The following is a 16,402-nucleotide window of genomic DNA, read 5'->3' as shown; positions in this document are numbered from 1 at the left end:
AAAAAAAAAAAAAATGTGTGAATGCCTTTTGGCCGTTAATTCCTCTTCTAGGCATTTAGCCTAAAGAAATAATTGAACAAGTGAGAAAAAGATGTGCATTGCAGGGCATCGTGGTATCCCCATACAATATAGTACTAGGCAACTTAAAAAGTTATAGATCTGTATATATTGACACAGGTTTAAAAGATTATAAAATATTATTTGTAGTATAGCATTTTAGTTAAAATTTTGATGTTTGCACAGAAAATATGAATAAGATCAAAAGATTAGTGATTAAAGATGGTAAGGTTACACAGTCTCTCCTTCATCATCAAATGTTTTCTAATTTTTCTACAATGGAGACAAACCTAATAATTTTCAAAAGATACAACAAATAGATTCACTTTTGTTCTCAATTATGGCCAATTATAGTGTGAGAAAGGAAAGAAAGAAAGGAAAATAAAGCATAAAGGAAAGGAAAAAGACAGAAAGGAAAAAGGAGAGGAAAAGAGGTGGCTGGTAGGAGGCAGGGTGAGAGAAGAAATGAAAAAGATGAGGAATGAGACAGAAGAAAAGGTCAGGATGGGTGAGGCAGAAGGGGATCTAGTAGCACCTGAGGTAAGGATGTTAATCAGATGACTTGTTACTTGGAATTGCTTTCTGTTCCTGTGTTGGGAGGGCAGCAGACTAAGACATCAACTGCATCATGCAACTCCTACCCCCAACTGAAGCTCTAATTGGCTCTCTAGCAGTTTAGCATTGTCCTTTTATTGCATGCTAGGAAATAGCTTGTTTTTATTTTCTTTGAAAGTCAGTGTGTATTCTAAAGTTATTAATGTATAGTTGTGTTTATTCTGCAAAATATATGTTAATTGTCTGAGCATCAGAAAATACAAACAAAAAGACAAATCAAAGCTCCACCATAATATATCATGTTCCACAGATAACTACTGTTAATATCTGTTATGTGTGCTTCTCAACTTTGTCTGTTGCTAGAATTGAACGCAAGGCCACCTTAGGTATTTTTTACTTTTCTCTCATTGCCTTTTTGAAGTTAAACTTTGTATTTTGAGATCACTGTAGAGTCACATGCAGTTGTAAGAAATTATACAGAGAGAGATTGTAGATATATTTTTGTTAAACAACAATTTGTTCACACTATCACATATACTGCCCTATCACTGGCCTTTATCACTCCACAGTACAGATTAAGCATATTTTACATCCACAAATGTACCTTGATTAAAAAAAAATTGGAAAATATGACGCAAACAAGACAATCTTCATAGAGGTAATAAACCATGTTGAAAAACTAAGAATAAACAAGAAATACGCACAACTTAAATGAAAAGTAATATAAAACTCTACTAAGGGGACATTAAAAAAAGATTAGAATAAAAGGAAAAATTCATTCTCTTCCTGGAACAACATATATTTTTAACTAAAGATTTCTTTCCAGAGCTTGTGAAGATTTTGTAGAAATGTGAAAAAATGATTTAGGTTTTAGAAATATAGAATACTTGGGAACCTTAAATAAGTTGGTTAATTTATGAGTCTATCCCAAAGTTCCTCTGATATTTAAAACCGACTTGATTGCTTATTCACACTGCTTAATCTGAGAGATTTAGGCTACTTTATTCTCCAATATCTAACAGTTACATCCGAACTAGTACTCATCAACCCATTCAGCACCTTTTTCAAATCAACCCCAATTTTCAGTCTAGTTGGATCACAGTGGGGTTAATCCACAGCGAGAATTAAAAGGAAAAAAAGCAGCAACAACAACAACAAAAATCAGCATAATCTTGATCTGTAGTAGTGCTGCCAGAGTAATGTTTCTTACGGTTACTTCCTGTGGTTGTTGTTTTGGTTTTTGTTTGGAAATTTTTCCTTGAATAAAAGGTCAGTTTCACTACACAAAAAAGGAGATGGAAACACGTATACCAGAGGTTGCAAAATGGCAGCCTGAAGGTCACATCTAACCAACAGAAAAAAAAAAGTTTATAATCTATCCAGGCTTCTAAAGTCTTTTAGTGAGTTGCCAACATTTGAAAATCAGGAAATCTGCATTAAAATATGGATTTCTGACTTATTGGATCATTCTATAGGCAGTCTAAGATTCAGATCAATAGCCAAGCAGGGCCACCACCAGTAATAATAGAGAAAATCCGAAATTCTGAAAGAAGCTATTTTAATTTCAGCACGAGTGTAAGTTTTGTGCAATTTTGAAAAATAAAATTTAATTTATGCTTTAGATATTTACTTTGAATATGATTTGGGTAAGGGGGCACCATAATCTTTTCACACTTTGGGCCTCTAAAAGTCTTATTTTGAGCTTCATTTACGGTTCCTCGTTAACAATTATAAAATTTGGCCACACTGGGCTGGAATTCCCAGTTGTCAGCCTCCACCAGAGAAGGCATTCGCAGTTCCTGCCACTTTCTGGTTTTCTTATACTCTGGTGCAATCCACTCATCGAGTTACCTGTCTGAAACACACAAAGACCGACAAGGATTTCCACTTACACTTTCGACCTTTTAAGTACTCAGGATCAACCAGGACTACACCATCTGTGGAGAGAAGGACAGACAGCACTTTGGTCAGGAAAAGCTCTCAAGACTATGAAATAGAAGATGATCCCTGAAATGGTTCTTCCCATTCTTCCCTTTAATTTGCCTCCTTTTCTGCACAGTCTCTCCTGGACTTTCTTTTACTCCCTAGTTTCCATTCCTCTTTCCCCAGGCTTCCCCTTTTTGGACTCACTGACCAATGGGTTCCACCATGTCCACATGGTCCACGAAGTCCCGTTTCCCCAGGTAGATGGAGAGCTGTTGTGGAACAACTTTGCATGTTATTCTCACAATCATTTTGGAACGGATTCCCCTGAAGCCCCCAACCCAGATCCCTGAGACCTTGAAGGATGTACCCACCTATCCCTTTTGCCCTCTCATTTGCCCAGCTGGGCCAGGTTCTCTCACCTTCCCATTGGAGCTGGTCTTCTTAAACACCCTATGGGGAGAAAACCAGAAAGAGGATGGAGAGGGGGATTGGAAGTGCAGGGAAGAGGAAATAAGGGAAGTGGGGAGAAAAGAAATATTCTTAGGATTAGGAGAAGAGGCTCCAGGAGCATAGGATGGGGCAAAGGTAGAGATAATTGGGATAGAATCCAAGGACACAAGTTAGGGAGAGATTGGAAATCCCCCTACCCCAAAGGGAAATACTTGGATTGGGGTAGGGAGCAATTCACAGATTCAAAAGATTAGAAGGAGTTCTTACTTGGACATGTTGGCTATATAGTTGATGTTGAGCCTTTTCTGGGAAAAGGGAAAGAAGAAAGGCTCAATCATTTCATTTCCATTCTTCTCACCCCACTCCAGCATACCATCCATATACACCTAGTGTGATGTAACCTTTCTTCCTTAGATAGACACCTCACCCACATCAAGTACCTCCTATTCTCCCTTCTGCCAAGGGTACTTCTTCAGCCGTATTCTTGCCCATCTTGGGCAAGAGGGGAAAAAAAACTTTCCTATTTTGTACAAATCATTGACTAACCATACTATCTATTCTCCAGAAAGGGCCAAACTTCCTAGAATGGCTGGGGGACTCTTGAGAGCCCTCAGAGAGAAGGAACTTCTCTGGAAAGAGGCTGGACAGAGGTTTCCATCCAGAAAAGTTTGAGAAAAATGTGTTTCTTGGTCTGTATGAGGCTAGACATCCCCTGGCACACACTAGGTGCCAAGACATGTTTGTGGGATACATGAATGAATGAATGAATGAATGAATGAATGAATGAACAAATGAATGGATTCTGTCTCCTTCTGCTACTGCAATGGATCCTGAGCCTGAGTTCACCTCATGATGGCCTTGACTGTCAACAAAGAATGGAGAAGAGTGTGAGAGAGAAGGGGTTGGTGCCTTCATACTCTCAGTTTTTGGTGACAGAAGTCTCTTTGGAGGTTGAAAGTCCTCCTTGAACCAACTCATCCCTCTCATTGCCTTCCCTAGATTTTCCCATTCTTATCCCTGTCCAGGTCCCCAGGGGCTAGGCCTTTGGGTGGGAATCCTTAGAGAGAGGGAGATGTCTCTCTAGGGCTTCTCTTTGATGCTTACTGAGCCTGGCCAGGGGGTGAGCTTAGGGGAGCTTCCAGAGGTCTTTGGAGGGTCTCTAGGCCTGAATGTCTATAGGCTATGTCAGGAAGGGTGTCCCTCAACTGCTGCCTGATATATTAAGGGGGATGCTAAGAGCAAGGGATATAGGGTTTAGTATGGGCTAGAAGTCGAGGGCTCTGGAATATTACCTGGGGAGAGAGATGAAGTTCACATCAGTCTCCAGCTCTGGTTGCTATGCCTGCCTCCCCAGCCTCTTATACCCACAGTCCTCTGAGTGTTTTGATTGGTGGGGGTCATCAGAAAAGAATAGGGTTCTTGGGGGGGCATGAAACACTGCTATAAATAGTTCAGGTGCCAAGAGTTTGGAAAGCAGATTAGTGCCTAAAAGATTAGTGGCTAAAAGATTAGCAGGCTATTGCTGCTGGGACAGAGTGGGGGTAGGAGGTTGATTCTGATGATGTTGAAGGCAGGGGAGTTTGAGAAGGGTAACTTCAGGATTTTGGCCTTGTGAGGCCTTGAACCTGAGAACTGGGATCAAAGTGGAGTTGGAGGTCTTAAAGGTGAAGCATGGTGGGGGATTGAAATGGGAGGGCTCAAAGTATAGGCCTTTGTGTTTTTGAAAGGAATACCTTGTGTCACACTCCAATCTTTATATCAGCAGCTCCAGGCCACACAAAAGCCAAGGGTATGGGAAAGAGTACCTCGTCCCCAAGCCGCCCACCACTTGGGACATTGGACTCTTGAAGCTGATGTTTAGAAACCCCGATTATCCCAGCTTATGTGCACAGCAGGAGTCAATCTCCTGTAGGTAGTGGGGGCAGGAGTGGTGGAGGGGGAGCTGAGTGCATTGAGCTGTGTGTGCACATGTCTGTGAGCCTTGAACTTCTCTTCTCGTTGGAGAGGAAGGTAATATAAGATTCCCAGCCCGGGGACAGGTTCTTCTGGCAGGACATGCATGTCGAGGGAATAGGCGGCTGACATCTTATCACCCCTACCTAGGGTAAACCTCCTCACCCCAGCTCTTGACTCTGTCCAATCCCTGAAACTAAGTCCATGCTGTAAGCAGCTTCTCTTGCCTCGTATGACCGCTCATGGAATTAGAGATATTTCTGTCTCTGCAGCTGCCAGGACCCCCACAACAGCAACAACAAAGTAATCTTCCTTTCTTGACTGTCCTTCCCACAGGGCCTAGGCTCAGGCTTCACGGGCATAGAAAATGTAGAGACAGAACCTACAAGCTCTGGGGTTTCCGGACTCTGACCTCCTTCACCTCCCCTTACAGCAGTCTAGACATTAGTACTTATCTGTAGACATAGCCCTTAACCCCAACCTCCACAATGCGGTGTCCATTCCTCAGAGGATGGCTGTGGCTATGACTCAGAGGGCTGGACAGGGCCTTCCCTAACTCCTGCCCCTCACTGAGGGCCCTGGACAGCTGTCCCATATTCTCTTTGCACAGTTCACGGTGTCAGCCCCTGCCATTCCTAGCCAATATGCATCTCAGGGCCTGGTTGTTTAGTTACTATAACTCTCTCCTTCTCAGGGACTTTCAGATAGTGTGAGAAGCCCAGATTCTGCAGGTACCACAGTGGGATAGGAACTGATGCTGGACATACAGGAAAGACTTGTATACATGCCAAGGTTGGTGTCTGCGAGGAAGGTGAAAAGTCAGAATGAATCTACTTTTCATGCCAGACATGGCAATATTCAATGGCAGGAGAGGAAGGCCTCTCTTCTTGTATGCTTATTTTTATCATTCAGAAAACCTTTCCCAGAATCTCTAGAATGACTAGTGGTCAGCCTATTTTTGTCTTTAGACCCACACTTGAGGCTCCTACCTCCCTTTTAGGTACTCAATCCCACTTTTCTTCTCTTTCTACTCAGATCCATGGACCTCTCAGTAGGAAGAGAGTAGATCTGCTAGGTCTTTAATTCATTATTATGATGGAATGTGAATCATTACTCTTTTCCAGAAGTTTGTGCATTTCTTGACTGAGGTAAAATTCACAAATCTTAACTGCAGCTCAATGAATTTTTACCTACTGTGGCAAGCTGAATTATGCCCCCCAAAGATGTCAGGTCTTAATCCCAGGAACCGATGAATGTTACCTTATATGAAAAAGAGACTTTGCAGATGTGAATAAATTAAGGATCTCGAAATGGGGAGATTATTCTAGATTATCCAGGTAGGCCCTAATGTAATCACTAGTCTCTTTATGAGAGAGGGGCAGAGAGAGTTTTGACTCTGAAATAGGAGGCAATATGAGGCCTGAAGCAAGATGCTAGGCTGCTGGCTTTGAAGATGGAGGAAGGGGCCATGAGCCAAGGAATGCAAGCAATACAACTCTAGAAGCTGGAAAAGACAAAGAAATCGATTCTCCCCTAAAGTCTCTCACGGCCACAAGATGGCTGTTCCTGCTCAGGCATGGCCCTGCTGAAACCTTGATTTTGGCCCACTGAAACTGATTTTAGACTTCTGACCTCCAGAACTGTAAGAGAAGAACCGTGTATTGTTTCAAGTCACCAAGTCTGTGGTAATTTGTTACAGCAGCCATAGGAAACTAATACACCTGTGTAAACGCACATATAACCACCACCCAGGTTAAGATATAGAACATTTCCATTCCCCCAGAAAATTTCTTTGTGCCTCTTTCCAGTTAGTAGCTTCCCGAAGAGAACAGTCACAAGTTTCACTTTGACCTGGAATACTTGCATTTTACGAGGATGCAACAGTAAGAAAGCAAAGGAATGCATATCTAATGGAGTTTCTGGCCCCTATAATACATTGGTGGGGGAAATATTTTTAGGTCCTTACCCACCCTCATTCTGTACACCTGGGTGATATCTCCAACCAGACCTTCCAGTTAGAAAATGATGATCAGATCTCTGCATGAGGAAGGAGTGGGTTATTCAGTAAAAGGTTGTAGCAGACAGAATTGCTTACCAACTCAATAGTCATCTCCCTCTTCCTCCTTGTGGAAAGAATCCCCATTTTTAAGGTATTTCACCCTCCTCCGCATGGGTCTGTGCTCCTCTATGCCACTCATGGTCGTTTTATCCCCCTTGCCAGTGATCAGCTTAGTTATAGGCATGGTGAAATTCAGGCCACTGTGATGTGAGAGGAGGTATGCTGGAGAGATTCTGGGAAAGGTTTCTTGAATGATAAAAATAAGCATACAGGAAGAGGCCTTCCTCTTTTACCATTGAATATTGCCATGTCTGGAAACAATGCCTGACCGGCAATAGCCACCCTGTGACCATGAAAGTTGCTAAATAACATGCCAAGGTTTCAAATCAGAGAGATGGAAAGAATCAGGATTTTTTAATGACATTGTTGAACTGCTGAATTAATCAGCTCCAAAGCCACCCACTACTGAACTTATATGCAAGATAATATATTTCCTTTTTTAAAAACAGTCATCTAAGTTGGGATTTTCTGTTATTGCAACTGAAAACATAGCAAAAGATTCAAGTGGGATGTGGATGAGGCATTAGCTCAGTGGGGGAGGATGGAACGGAGATAGATGGATTAAATCGCAGAAACAGATTTCCTGTGCTGTCCTAGGCGCTGAACAAACTAGTCCTGGTCTCCACTCTAAGGTTGTTAACAGCCTTGCTGGAGATAAAGTTGGGTGTGTAGAAAGACAAAAAGGGCACACTACAGATAATACATATGAACAAAGCTAACTTGGGTACAACTATGTGGAGCCAGTCATTTCCCCATGATTTTATTAGTAAGTTTAGACATCCAGGGCTTCAGATCACTACTCCTTTCCGTCAAGGTTGAGTGACTGTCTTGTTCCACTTACTCTCAGCAAGTAATTCCATTTGTTCACTTCATAAAGAAAATTCAGCCAATTGGAGTGGACCTCACACCTTCCAAATACACCTATACTTTAATTCTCAATAACGACAATGAGGGCACTCTGCTGGGTTCCTTACATGCATTGCTTCATTGTCTTCTCACAACAAGCTAGGTGCTAGCATCCTCATTCTACATATGAGGAAATGGAGGTTCAGAAAGACTTATCCATAGTCACAGCTGGCAGGCAATGGAGCCAGAGTTCAACCCTAGGTCTGTCTGACTCCAAGCCTGCATTTTTTCCACTATATCACTTACCTTCCCTCCCTCATTTTCTTCCCTCTCCCTTCCTTCCTACCTTTATCCCTCCTTTCCCTCCTCCCTCCCTCCCTCCTTCCCTCCTTCTCTCCCTTCCTTCCTTCCTTCCTTCCTTCCTTCCTTCCTTTCCTCCTAACTCAGAGAAAGATATTAGAAATCATGCCTCTTCTCCGTTTCCTTCTTAAAGCTCCAAGGAAACAGAAAATCTTGCAAAGAAACTGTCGTCAAGACAATTATGAATATTAGATGTGAAGGGCCAGGAGGGAGAGGACTGGAACAAACTGGAGGAGTAGGGCAATGGAAGGGTGTCAGCAATAATGGTATTTGTACATCTTATTTATCTCTGTCATGAGAAAAATAGTAAACTTTTCCTGCATACTAAATTCCAGACGTCAATGAGAAACCCAAGTGTGTGTGTCCTGTAGCAAACAACATATATAGGGCTTAGATTATAGATGTGGGAACCATTCAATTCAACAAATTATAATTAAGTTATTCATTCATTCAACAACTATTTATTGAACACTTACTATGTGCAAGGTACTTGTTTTCTTAACTCTGAGTTGGAAGGCATTTTTATGGGGACAGCAGAGAATATAATTGGAAATAAAATATCTAGAACATATGTTATAATAACTTCACCTGGAAGGCTATGGGAAAGACAGAGGTACAATGAGGTACATGTTCTCAAGGAGCTCTGGTTCTGGTATGGGGGTGGGAGGATCAGGAGGAGATGGCCAAAACCACAAATGAGTATAATTCTAGGCTGCCTGTGGTATGTGCCATCTCTGTAGAAATGAAATGTGATAAAAGTGTGAGAGAAGGAGAGATGCATTTTGATTAGAGAGAGATCTGTATGCTGGAGTCTCTTGGCCATTACCAATTTTTGATAACCTCTGAGTCATAGTTGAAATCATGAGAGTAGATGTTCCAAGAGAGAAGGGGAAGAGAGGGTGGGGGTAGGGGGGAGAGAGATGGTGGAGAGGGAGATAGAGGAGAGGAGAGGAGAGGAGAGGAATCTTTGGGGTAAGGCTCACATGTGGGGGAAGTAGGGCAAAAAAGAGCCAGGGAAGGGGCCAGAAGGAACATCCAGAGGAAGAGGAGAACCGGAGTAAAGCAAAGTCACAGAAACCAAAGTAAAGAAGAGTTTCACAGAAGAGAGTGAGGCTGATCCGCTGCATTCCATTCCTCTTGGTCCCGGGTGAGGATAGTAAAAGCCAATCAGGGGTGCTGGTTGGGGAGGGTTGGGAGAGGTCTTTTCCTGAAATAGCCACTGGGCGGCAGTGGTGGCAGCAGCAGCCGCTGTAGCTGTGTCGGGACCTGCAGAAACGTAGCAGAGCTAGGTCAGGGGAAATGTAGCAGAGGTGAACCAGCCTGAAGCAGGAAGCTGGCTCAGGCTGGGGCTTCTGTAGTGTAGTGCTTCTCCTTGGGTGTACACCAAACTTCAAAACACGCTTGTCCACCTCTGCAGAGGCCAGGTTCATCCCTGGGAGCAAAGCAGTAATAAAAAACACCTTATAAACGTGCAGCATTTTATGGTTCACAAAGTGCTTCCACACCTGGTAACCAATTCAATATTCAGGAAACCCTAAAAAGATTGGTGTTATCATTCCCATTTCACTGGTGAAGAATGGAAGTTACAAAGAGGCGCCCAGGCTCACATAACTAATAAGTGGAAGAGCAAGGATTTAAACACAGGTCCGTCTGGCTTCAGAAACCCGGGCCTCTTATGCGGTGTCACAGTAGTCAGCTGCCCAGGACTCAGGTTATGACTGTGCCCTCCACTGCTACCTTTTATTCCACCCCTTACTCTGCCACAGGGCAAGGATCTTCAGTTTCCCCATCCAGGTTTCTGAGCTTTCTGAGAGATCTAGATTCTAAATTCTAGAGCCTCCTTTGCAAGTCCGCCTCCTCCTCTCACTCCCGGTATCCAGCTGGGTGACATTCTCAGGACCTGAGGATCAAGTAAATTCAGAGTCCCCATTGCTTCTCAGCTCCATGCAGAGTGGATTCTGCTCCAGCCTGCTCACCCCTCCCCAAAGGCACTGCTTACCTCATCCTCAGAGTCCTCCAGACCGGGTTTGCCTCTAGTGCCTAAGACATACTTACGGAGGCTTCGTTGGCTTCAGGAGCCCCAGATCCTGAGCTGCTGACAGTCCCTACACCCGGCTCTCAAACCTCTAGGCTTGTTCTCTGCATCTTCTCCACTCTATTCAGACCAAGTCTCTGGGAGTGATCAAGAGAGATGAGGGGTACTGTATAGAAAGGGGTAGAGTCTGTATGGGAGATGTATTGGCTAGTATCCTCCAGGAGGCATGAACTGTCTCCTGGCCATCTCCTCTTACATGTATAACAGGCATCTCAAAATTTACAGGCTGAAAAGTGAACTCCCAATCTTTCCCCTAAACCCACTCCTATCTCTGTCAACAGTAACTTTATTCTTCCAGCTGCTCAGGTCAGGCATCTTGGAGCAATTTTTGACTCTTCTTTCTCTTATACCCCATGTCAGTAAATCTCGCTGTCCCTACTTAAAAAAAATATATCCAGAATTTGACCACTTCTCATCATCTCCGTCACTGTGATCCAAGCTACCATCATCTCTATCAGCAATAGCCTCTTGACTGGTCTTCCCCCTGTACCTCCAGCCCTGCAGTCTATTCTCAACATAGAGCTGGCCAGTGAGCCTTCTAAAATGTAAGTCAGATGACACCTCTCTTCTCTAAACCCTAAGTGCCTTCCCATTCACCAAAGAGTCCTTTACAGCGGCCTCCAAGGACCTTCATGATCTGGTCCCTGCCAAACTCTCTGACTTCATTTTTTACTTTTCCCCTTCTCACAACACCTGGCCTTTATTCAAAAGTCACCCTTAATATTTATTTATTTATAGACAGGGTCTTGCTTTGTCATTGAGGCTGGAGTGCAGAGGTGTGATCATAGCTCACTGCAACCTCGAACTGCTGGGTTCAAGTGATCCTCCTATCTCGGACTCCCAAAGTGCTGGGATTAGACGTGTGAGCCACTGTGCCTGGTTTCACTCCTAATACTTAAAACAACAACTCTCTCTATTACCCTTTTCCTTCCCTCTTTAATTTTTCTCCATAATGATGATCACAATCTACATATTTTACTTCTTAATTTTGTTATCCCCCAGTAGTATGTAAGTACCATTAGGGTGGGAGTTTTTGTCTATTTTGTCTACTCCTAAGGAATTACCAGTAACTGGAACTGGACCAGGCAAAAGTAGGCTCTCAGTAAATATTTGTGGTTTTTAAAAAAAATTATTTGTATTTGAGACAGGGTCTCACTTTGACACCCAGATTGGAGTGCAGTGGCGCGATCACAGCTCACTGCAGCCTCAACGTCCCAGGTTCAAGCTCTCCTCCTGCCTTAGCCCCCCATGTAGCTGGGACTTCAGGTGCATGCCACCACGCCCGACTAATTTTTTGTATTTTTTGTGGAGACAGGGTTTTGCCACTTTGTCCAGGCTTGTCTTGAACTCCTGAGTTCAAGAGATCTGCCTGCCTTTGTCTCCCATAAATATTTGTTGATTCTTTCCTGGATCATAGCTAGTGGCTTAGAGAGGCAACTTAAGCACAGCAATTAAGTCATGGATGCTAGAGCCTGATCCAAAGGCAGGCCTGCCTTGGTTCAAATCTTGACTCTACCACTAACTAGCAAGACACCTAAACTTTCTGTGCCTTCATTTTTTCATCAGCAGAGCAGAGACAATAATAGTACCTAGTTCATAGAGAACCTATGGAGTCATTAATAAGTATAAAGCACTTAGAAAAATTCCTGTCACATACTAAGTGCTATATAAGCATTCGTTGTAATGATATGCATATGAGATTGAGATTTGTATTAAATGTCAGTAGTTTAGATTTTCTAAAATCTTTCAATGTGTTGTCCTGCATTTGCCCATGTGAAAATTCATTTCCCATGTTTCTGCTCACTTACACAGACTTGTATGATCCCCCTGTAATCTATCTCCAGGGGCCTGGCTCTTCATCGGTAAACTTGGATGTTTCCTCGTGTGCTTCCTCCTGCAGTCATTTCAAAGCTGTTAAATAGTAATCTCGCTGGGCCCCAGTTTCCCAATCTGTACAATGAGTAGGGTTGGACTAGGTCATTGTAAAGGGCCTTTCTAACTCTTTGGATCTCCCAGATGGGAGGAGGACAGGCCCCACCTCCAACTCCACCTCCTTGGATATGCCCTCTGGCTGCCAAGGGGAAAGGTGACAGAGTCAGCCGAGCTCAGCTTCAAGGGGACCAGGTAGGAGACGTGCCAAGGTCCTTGGGCAAGGGTGGCAATGGGGCTCCTGGGCTGTAGGCGGGCAGTGGGGAAGGTGTCATAGGTAAATGTCATCTGGAGACACTGTGACCAGGGCACTAGGAGAGGCGAAGGCACTGTGGGGAGAGACACTCCTCTTCCAGGGACACAGCTGTGATGAGGAGTCAGGAGACACTTTGTGTCTGGGTATCTTCCCACTTTGGATAGTGCTGGGAGGCCTCCACCTTCTTAAGCTAGCCAGGGTCTTAGGGACAGAGTGAGCTGCAGAGTGAGAACAACCCAAACCCACGGGCTGCCTGCCTGAGCCCCAGCACTGCCTGCTGCCCACCACTCCCCAAGCTGGACCAAGGGAGCTTGGGTAGGGGCCTGGCTAGCCTGAGTGCACCCAGATGCACTCCTGTCAGCTCTCTCTAGTGCTTCAACCACTGCTCTCCCTGCTCTCTGCGTTTTTTGCCCCAGCTCAGGGATAGGGGTGGGCAGGGAAATCCTGCCACCCTCACTTCTCCCCTTTCCATCTCCAGGGGGGCCATGGCCAGTACAGAGTCCTCGCTGTTGAGATCCATAGGCCTCAGCCTAGGTCCTGGCAGCAGTGAGGTGGAGCTGGACTGTTGGTTTGATGAGGATTTCAAGTTCATCCTGCTTCCTGTGAGCTATGCAGTTGTCTTTGTGCTGGGCTTGGGCCTCAACGCCCCAACCCTATGGCTCTTCATCTTCCGCCTCCGACCCTGGGATGCAACTGCCACCTACATGTTCCACCTGGCATTGTCAGACACCTTGTATGTGCTGTCGCTGCCCACCCTCATCTACTATTATGCAGCCCGCAACCACTGGCCCTTTGGCACTGAGATCTGCAAGTTCGTCCGCTTTCTTTTCTATTGGAACCTCTACTGCAGCGTCCTTTTCCTCACTTGCATTAGCGTGCACCGCTACCTGGGCATCTGCCACCCACTTCGGGCACTACGCTGGGGCCGCCCTCGCCTCGCAGGCCTTATCTGCCTGGCAGTTTGGTTGGTCGTAGCCGGCTGCCTCGTGCCCAACCTGTTCTTCGTCACAACCAGCACCAGAGGGAACACCGTCCTGTGCCATGACACCACTCGGCCTGAAGAGTTTGACCACTATGTGCACTTCAGCTCGGCGGTCATGGGGCTGCTCTTTGGCGTGCCCTGCCTGGTCACTCTTGTTTGCTATGGGCTCATGGCCCGTCGCCTGTATCGGCCCTTGCCAGGCGCTGCACAGTCTTCTTCTCGTCTCCGATCTCTTCGCACCATAGCTGTGGTGCTGACCGTCTTCGCTGTCTGCTTCGTGCCTTTCCACATCACCCGCACCATTTACTACCTGGCAAGGCTGTTGGAAGCTGACTGCCGAGTGCTGAACATCGTCAACGTGGTCTATAAAGTGACTCGGCCTCTGGCCAGTGCCAACAGCTGCCTGGATCCTGTGCTCTACTTGCTCACTGGGGACAAATATCGACGTCAGCTCCATCAGCTCTGTGGTGGTGGCAAGCCCCAGCCCCGCACGGCTGCCTCTTCCCTGGCACTAGTGTCTCTGCCTGAGGATAGCAGCTGCAGGTGGGCAGCCACCCCCCAGGACAACAGTAGCTTCTCTACTCCTAGGGCAGATAGATTGTAACACGGGAAGCCGGGAAGTGAGAGAAAAGGGGGTGAGTGCAGGGCAGAGGTGAGGGAACCCAATAGTGATACCTGGTAAGGCGCTTCCTCCTGTTTTCCAGGCTCTGGATAGAAGCCCTCGCCCTGAGGGTTGCAGGGAGACAGGGACATTATGGGTGATCTCATCTCTCATAACCCCTTCAGTTGCTAACTCTTTTTTAGCCAATGCCAGTCTTCTACTCCTTTCTCATTGTTTCTGTCCCTTCCTGGGGCCATTGATCCTACAAGTCTTCCTGAAAATCTTCCCCAGTCCTCTTTCCCTGTCCCATTTCCCCCACAGCCTCCTATAGCATGTGTTTCTCCAGCCAGACCAGAGCATTCAGCTGAAGGGGTGGATCAGGCAGAGTCATCTCAGGATTGGCCTGACGTATCTGATGGTGATAACCAGAATCAGGAAGTGGAGGCAACTTCCATATCACAGATGCCAAGGATGTGCCATATGCAGCACCCACACCAACTTCCTGGTTCTCCCTCAAAGACAGCATAGTCTTGCTTACCGAGGCACTGCAATAGGGTGTGATCCCAGGGAGCCTGCATGCCAGGGTCCCCGCATATAGCTGGGGGCCTGACACTGTTGAACTAGTCCGCAGCATGAATTAAAGTCCTGTGATGGGGTGGGGACCTTAGCTGATAACAGCCTTTAGGACAGGAATGGGACTGGACCTTCTTTATGATGTTTGCTCAGAACATGTATATGACAGCTCTCCTGTACTTAACGAAAGGACAAGTGGATGGCTCAGACTGAGGGGGTGGAGCTCTCATGTCTATGGCTGTAAGTTCCGGCATTGAGGAGTAGAGCAGATTTGTGCAGAGGATGGTGGCGACAGGAATTGACGCCCAGAACTAGCGTTTCACTGATTTCTCCCCTTTCTCTAGCTCCTGCACCAAATAAATGATAAATCTGTCACCAGCTCTTTCAGATCAGGCTTCAGGACTTTGAGGCCAGGGTGGAGCACTAGGACTGGGAAGGTTCCTTTTAAAGTTTCCCATCCATTCATTGCTTCTCTCTTCCAGTGCCATCTTAGCACTTACAGGCTTATAGGATCAAGTTGTGGAGGGGAGCAGGGTGCATTGGAAATTGAGAAGCTAACCCCTAAGCCTTGGGAAGTAAGAATTTCTTGGCAGGCATTCTTGAGAAAGGTGGGCTCACACTTACAGGCCTTCTCCCTTTGAAATCACCTTCCAGCCTGTTGGTCTCCTGAGTCAGATCCCAGCCTTGCCTTTCGTTTTTTCCCACCCTTGCTGACCTGTCTCTGATCTCTTACTTATCTAATGATACCAACTTCTTACTGGCTTCTAAGGGGTCTCTCTCCGTAGAGTAGGGCTGGGGCTGGACTGCAGAAAAAAATGACTTCAGTTTTCCTAAATTTCCCTTTTTGTTTTTTGAAAGGCTCCCACTTTCTCCCTAGACATCCAGGACCTTCTTGCTACGCAGGACTCCTGCCATTAGGAGTAAATGAACCAACTTTTTTCTCCTCTTCTTACTGGTTCTCCCAGTCTCACAGCCACTGTTACATACACTGTTCCTCATCTGCACTCTCTTCCTTTTATTCCTATGACCATGGCCTCTTTGCCCATCACCTCCCCTAACCTGCTGTCCCCACCCAGTAAAGCTGCTCTTTCCATCCCAACTGACTCAGGCCAATTTTCTCATCTATTACTTTAGGGCTGTCTTCCCTTGCACTTTAGCTTTAAACACCTTGACTTTCACCTTGGGCCAATCTCCTTTCTTCTAGGACTGGAGGAAATTGCAGATGAAACCAGAGGACAAGGCTGGCTTGACTCACTAAAACTTCACATCCTGGAGCTACGTCTAAGCTCTCATTCCTCTTAGCCTGGTGTGTTCGTAGAGAACATTCCACAGCAGCTGTTTCCTGTCTTTTCCACCTCCACAAAGCCCCAAATTCATCTCCTTCTTGTGATCTCTTAAGAGAGTTACCTTGCCTCCTGCAAAACTGAGAAGCTCTAACGCTTCAACTTCCAGTTATCATTCATGATAACTACTCTATATTTGCCCTGTCTTTCTCCCTTTCTTCCCTGAAGTTCCCAGAATAAGAGGTGGACCCCTTTCTTATTCCTTTGTTTACCTCTCTTCATTATTTCAAGTCTCTTCCATCACCCATTTTATCCCACCTTAAAAACAAACAAACAAACAAAAAAACAAAGCATTACCACTGACACCTTAACCCTGCTGTCGTTTGTCTTTTCTTTTCTTTTTTGTTTTTGAGACAG

At 45.3% G+C, this 16,402-nt stretch overlaps 2 protein-coding genes across 2 annotated transcripts in view; one reads left to right on the top strand and one right to left on the bottom strand.

Moving 5' to 3' along the window:
- The window catches only part of ARR3 (arrestin 3, retinal (X-arrestin)), a 17,184-nt gene extending 12,836 nt beyond the window's left edge, over nucleotides 1-4,348 (bottom strand). Inside the window, exons 1-5 of the mRNA XM_011992013.1 lie at nucleotides 4,281-4,348; nucleotides 3,256-3,293; nucleotides 2,958-2,988; nucleotides 2,747-2,807; nucleotides 2,505-2,549 (exon numbers count right to left, since the gene is read on the bottom strand). Coding sequence (XP_011847403.1) covers nucleotides 2,505-2,549; nucleotides 2,747-2,807; nucleotides 2,958-2,988; nucleotides 3,256-3,263 — 145 coding nt within the window. The 5' untranslated portion in view covers nucleotides 3,264-3,293; nucleotides 4,281-4,348. The remainder of the gene's footprint in view (nucleotides 1-2,504; nucleotides 2,550-2,746; nucleotides 2,808-2,957; nucleotides 2,989-3,255; nucleotides 3,294-4,280) is intronic.
- Nucleotides 4,349-12,855: 8,507 nt separating this feature from the next.
- On the top strand, nucleotides 12,856-14,489 carry P2RY4 (pyrimidinergic receptor P2Y, G-protein coupled, 4). The gene has a single exon (XM_011992012.1). The coding sequence runs from the start codon at nucleotides 13,032-13,034 to the stop codon at nucleotides 14,130-14,132; it is 1,101 nt and encodes a 366-aa protein (XP_011847402.1). The 5' UTR covers nucleotides 12,856-13,031; the 3' UTR covers nucleotides 14,133-14,489.
- The last annotated feature ends 1,913 nt before the right edge of the window (nucleotides 14,490-16,402 follow it).

The sequence above is a fragment of the Mandrillus leucophaeus genome, unplaced genomic scaffold (assembly GCF_000951045.1).
Source record: "Mandrillus leucophaeus isolate KB7577 unplaced genomic scaffold, Mleu.le_1.0 Scaffold401, whole genome shotgun sequence".
NCBI classification, from domain to species: Eukaryota; Metazoa; Chordata; class Mammalia; order Primates; family Cercopithecidae; genus Mandrillus; species Mandrillus leucophaeus.
The sequence above is the reverse complement of the archived record's forward strand: the minus strand, read 5'-3'. Positions and strand labels throughout refer to the sequence as shown.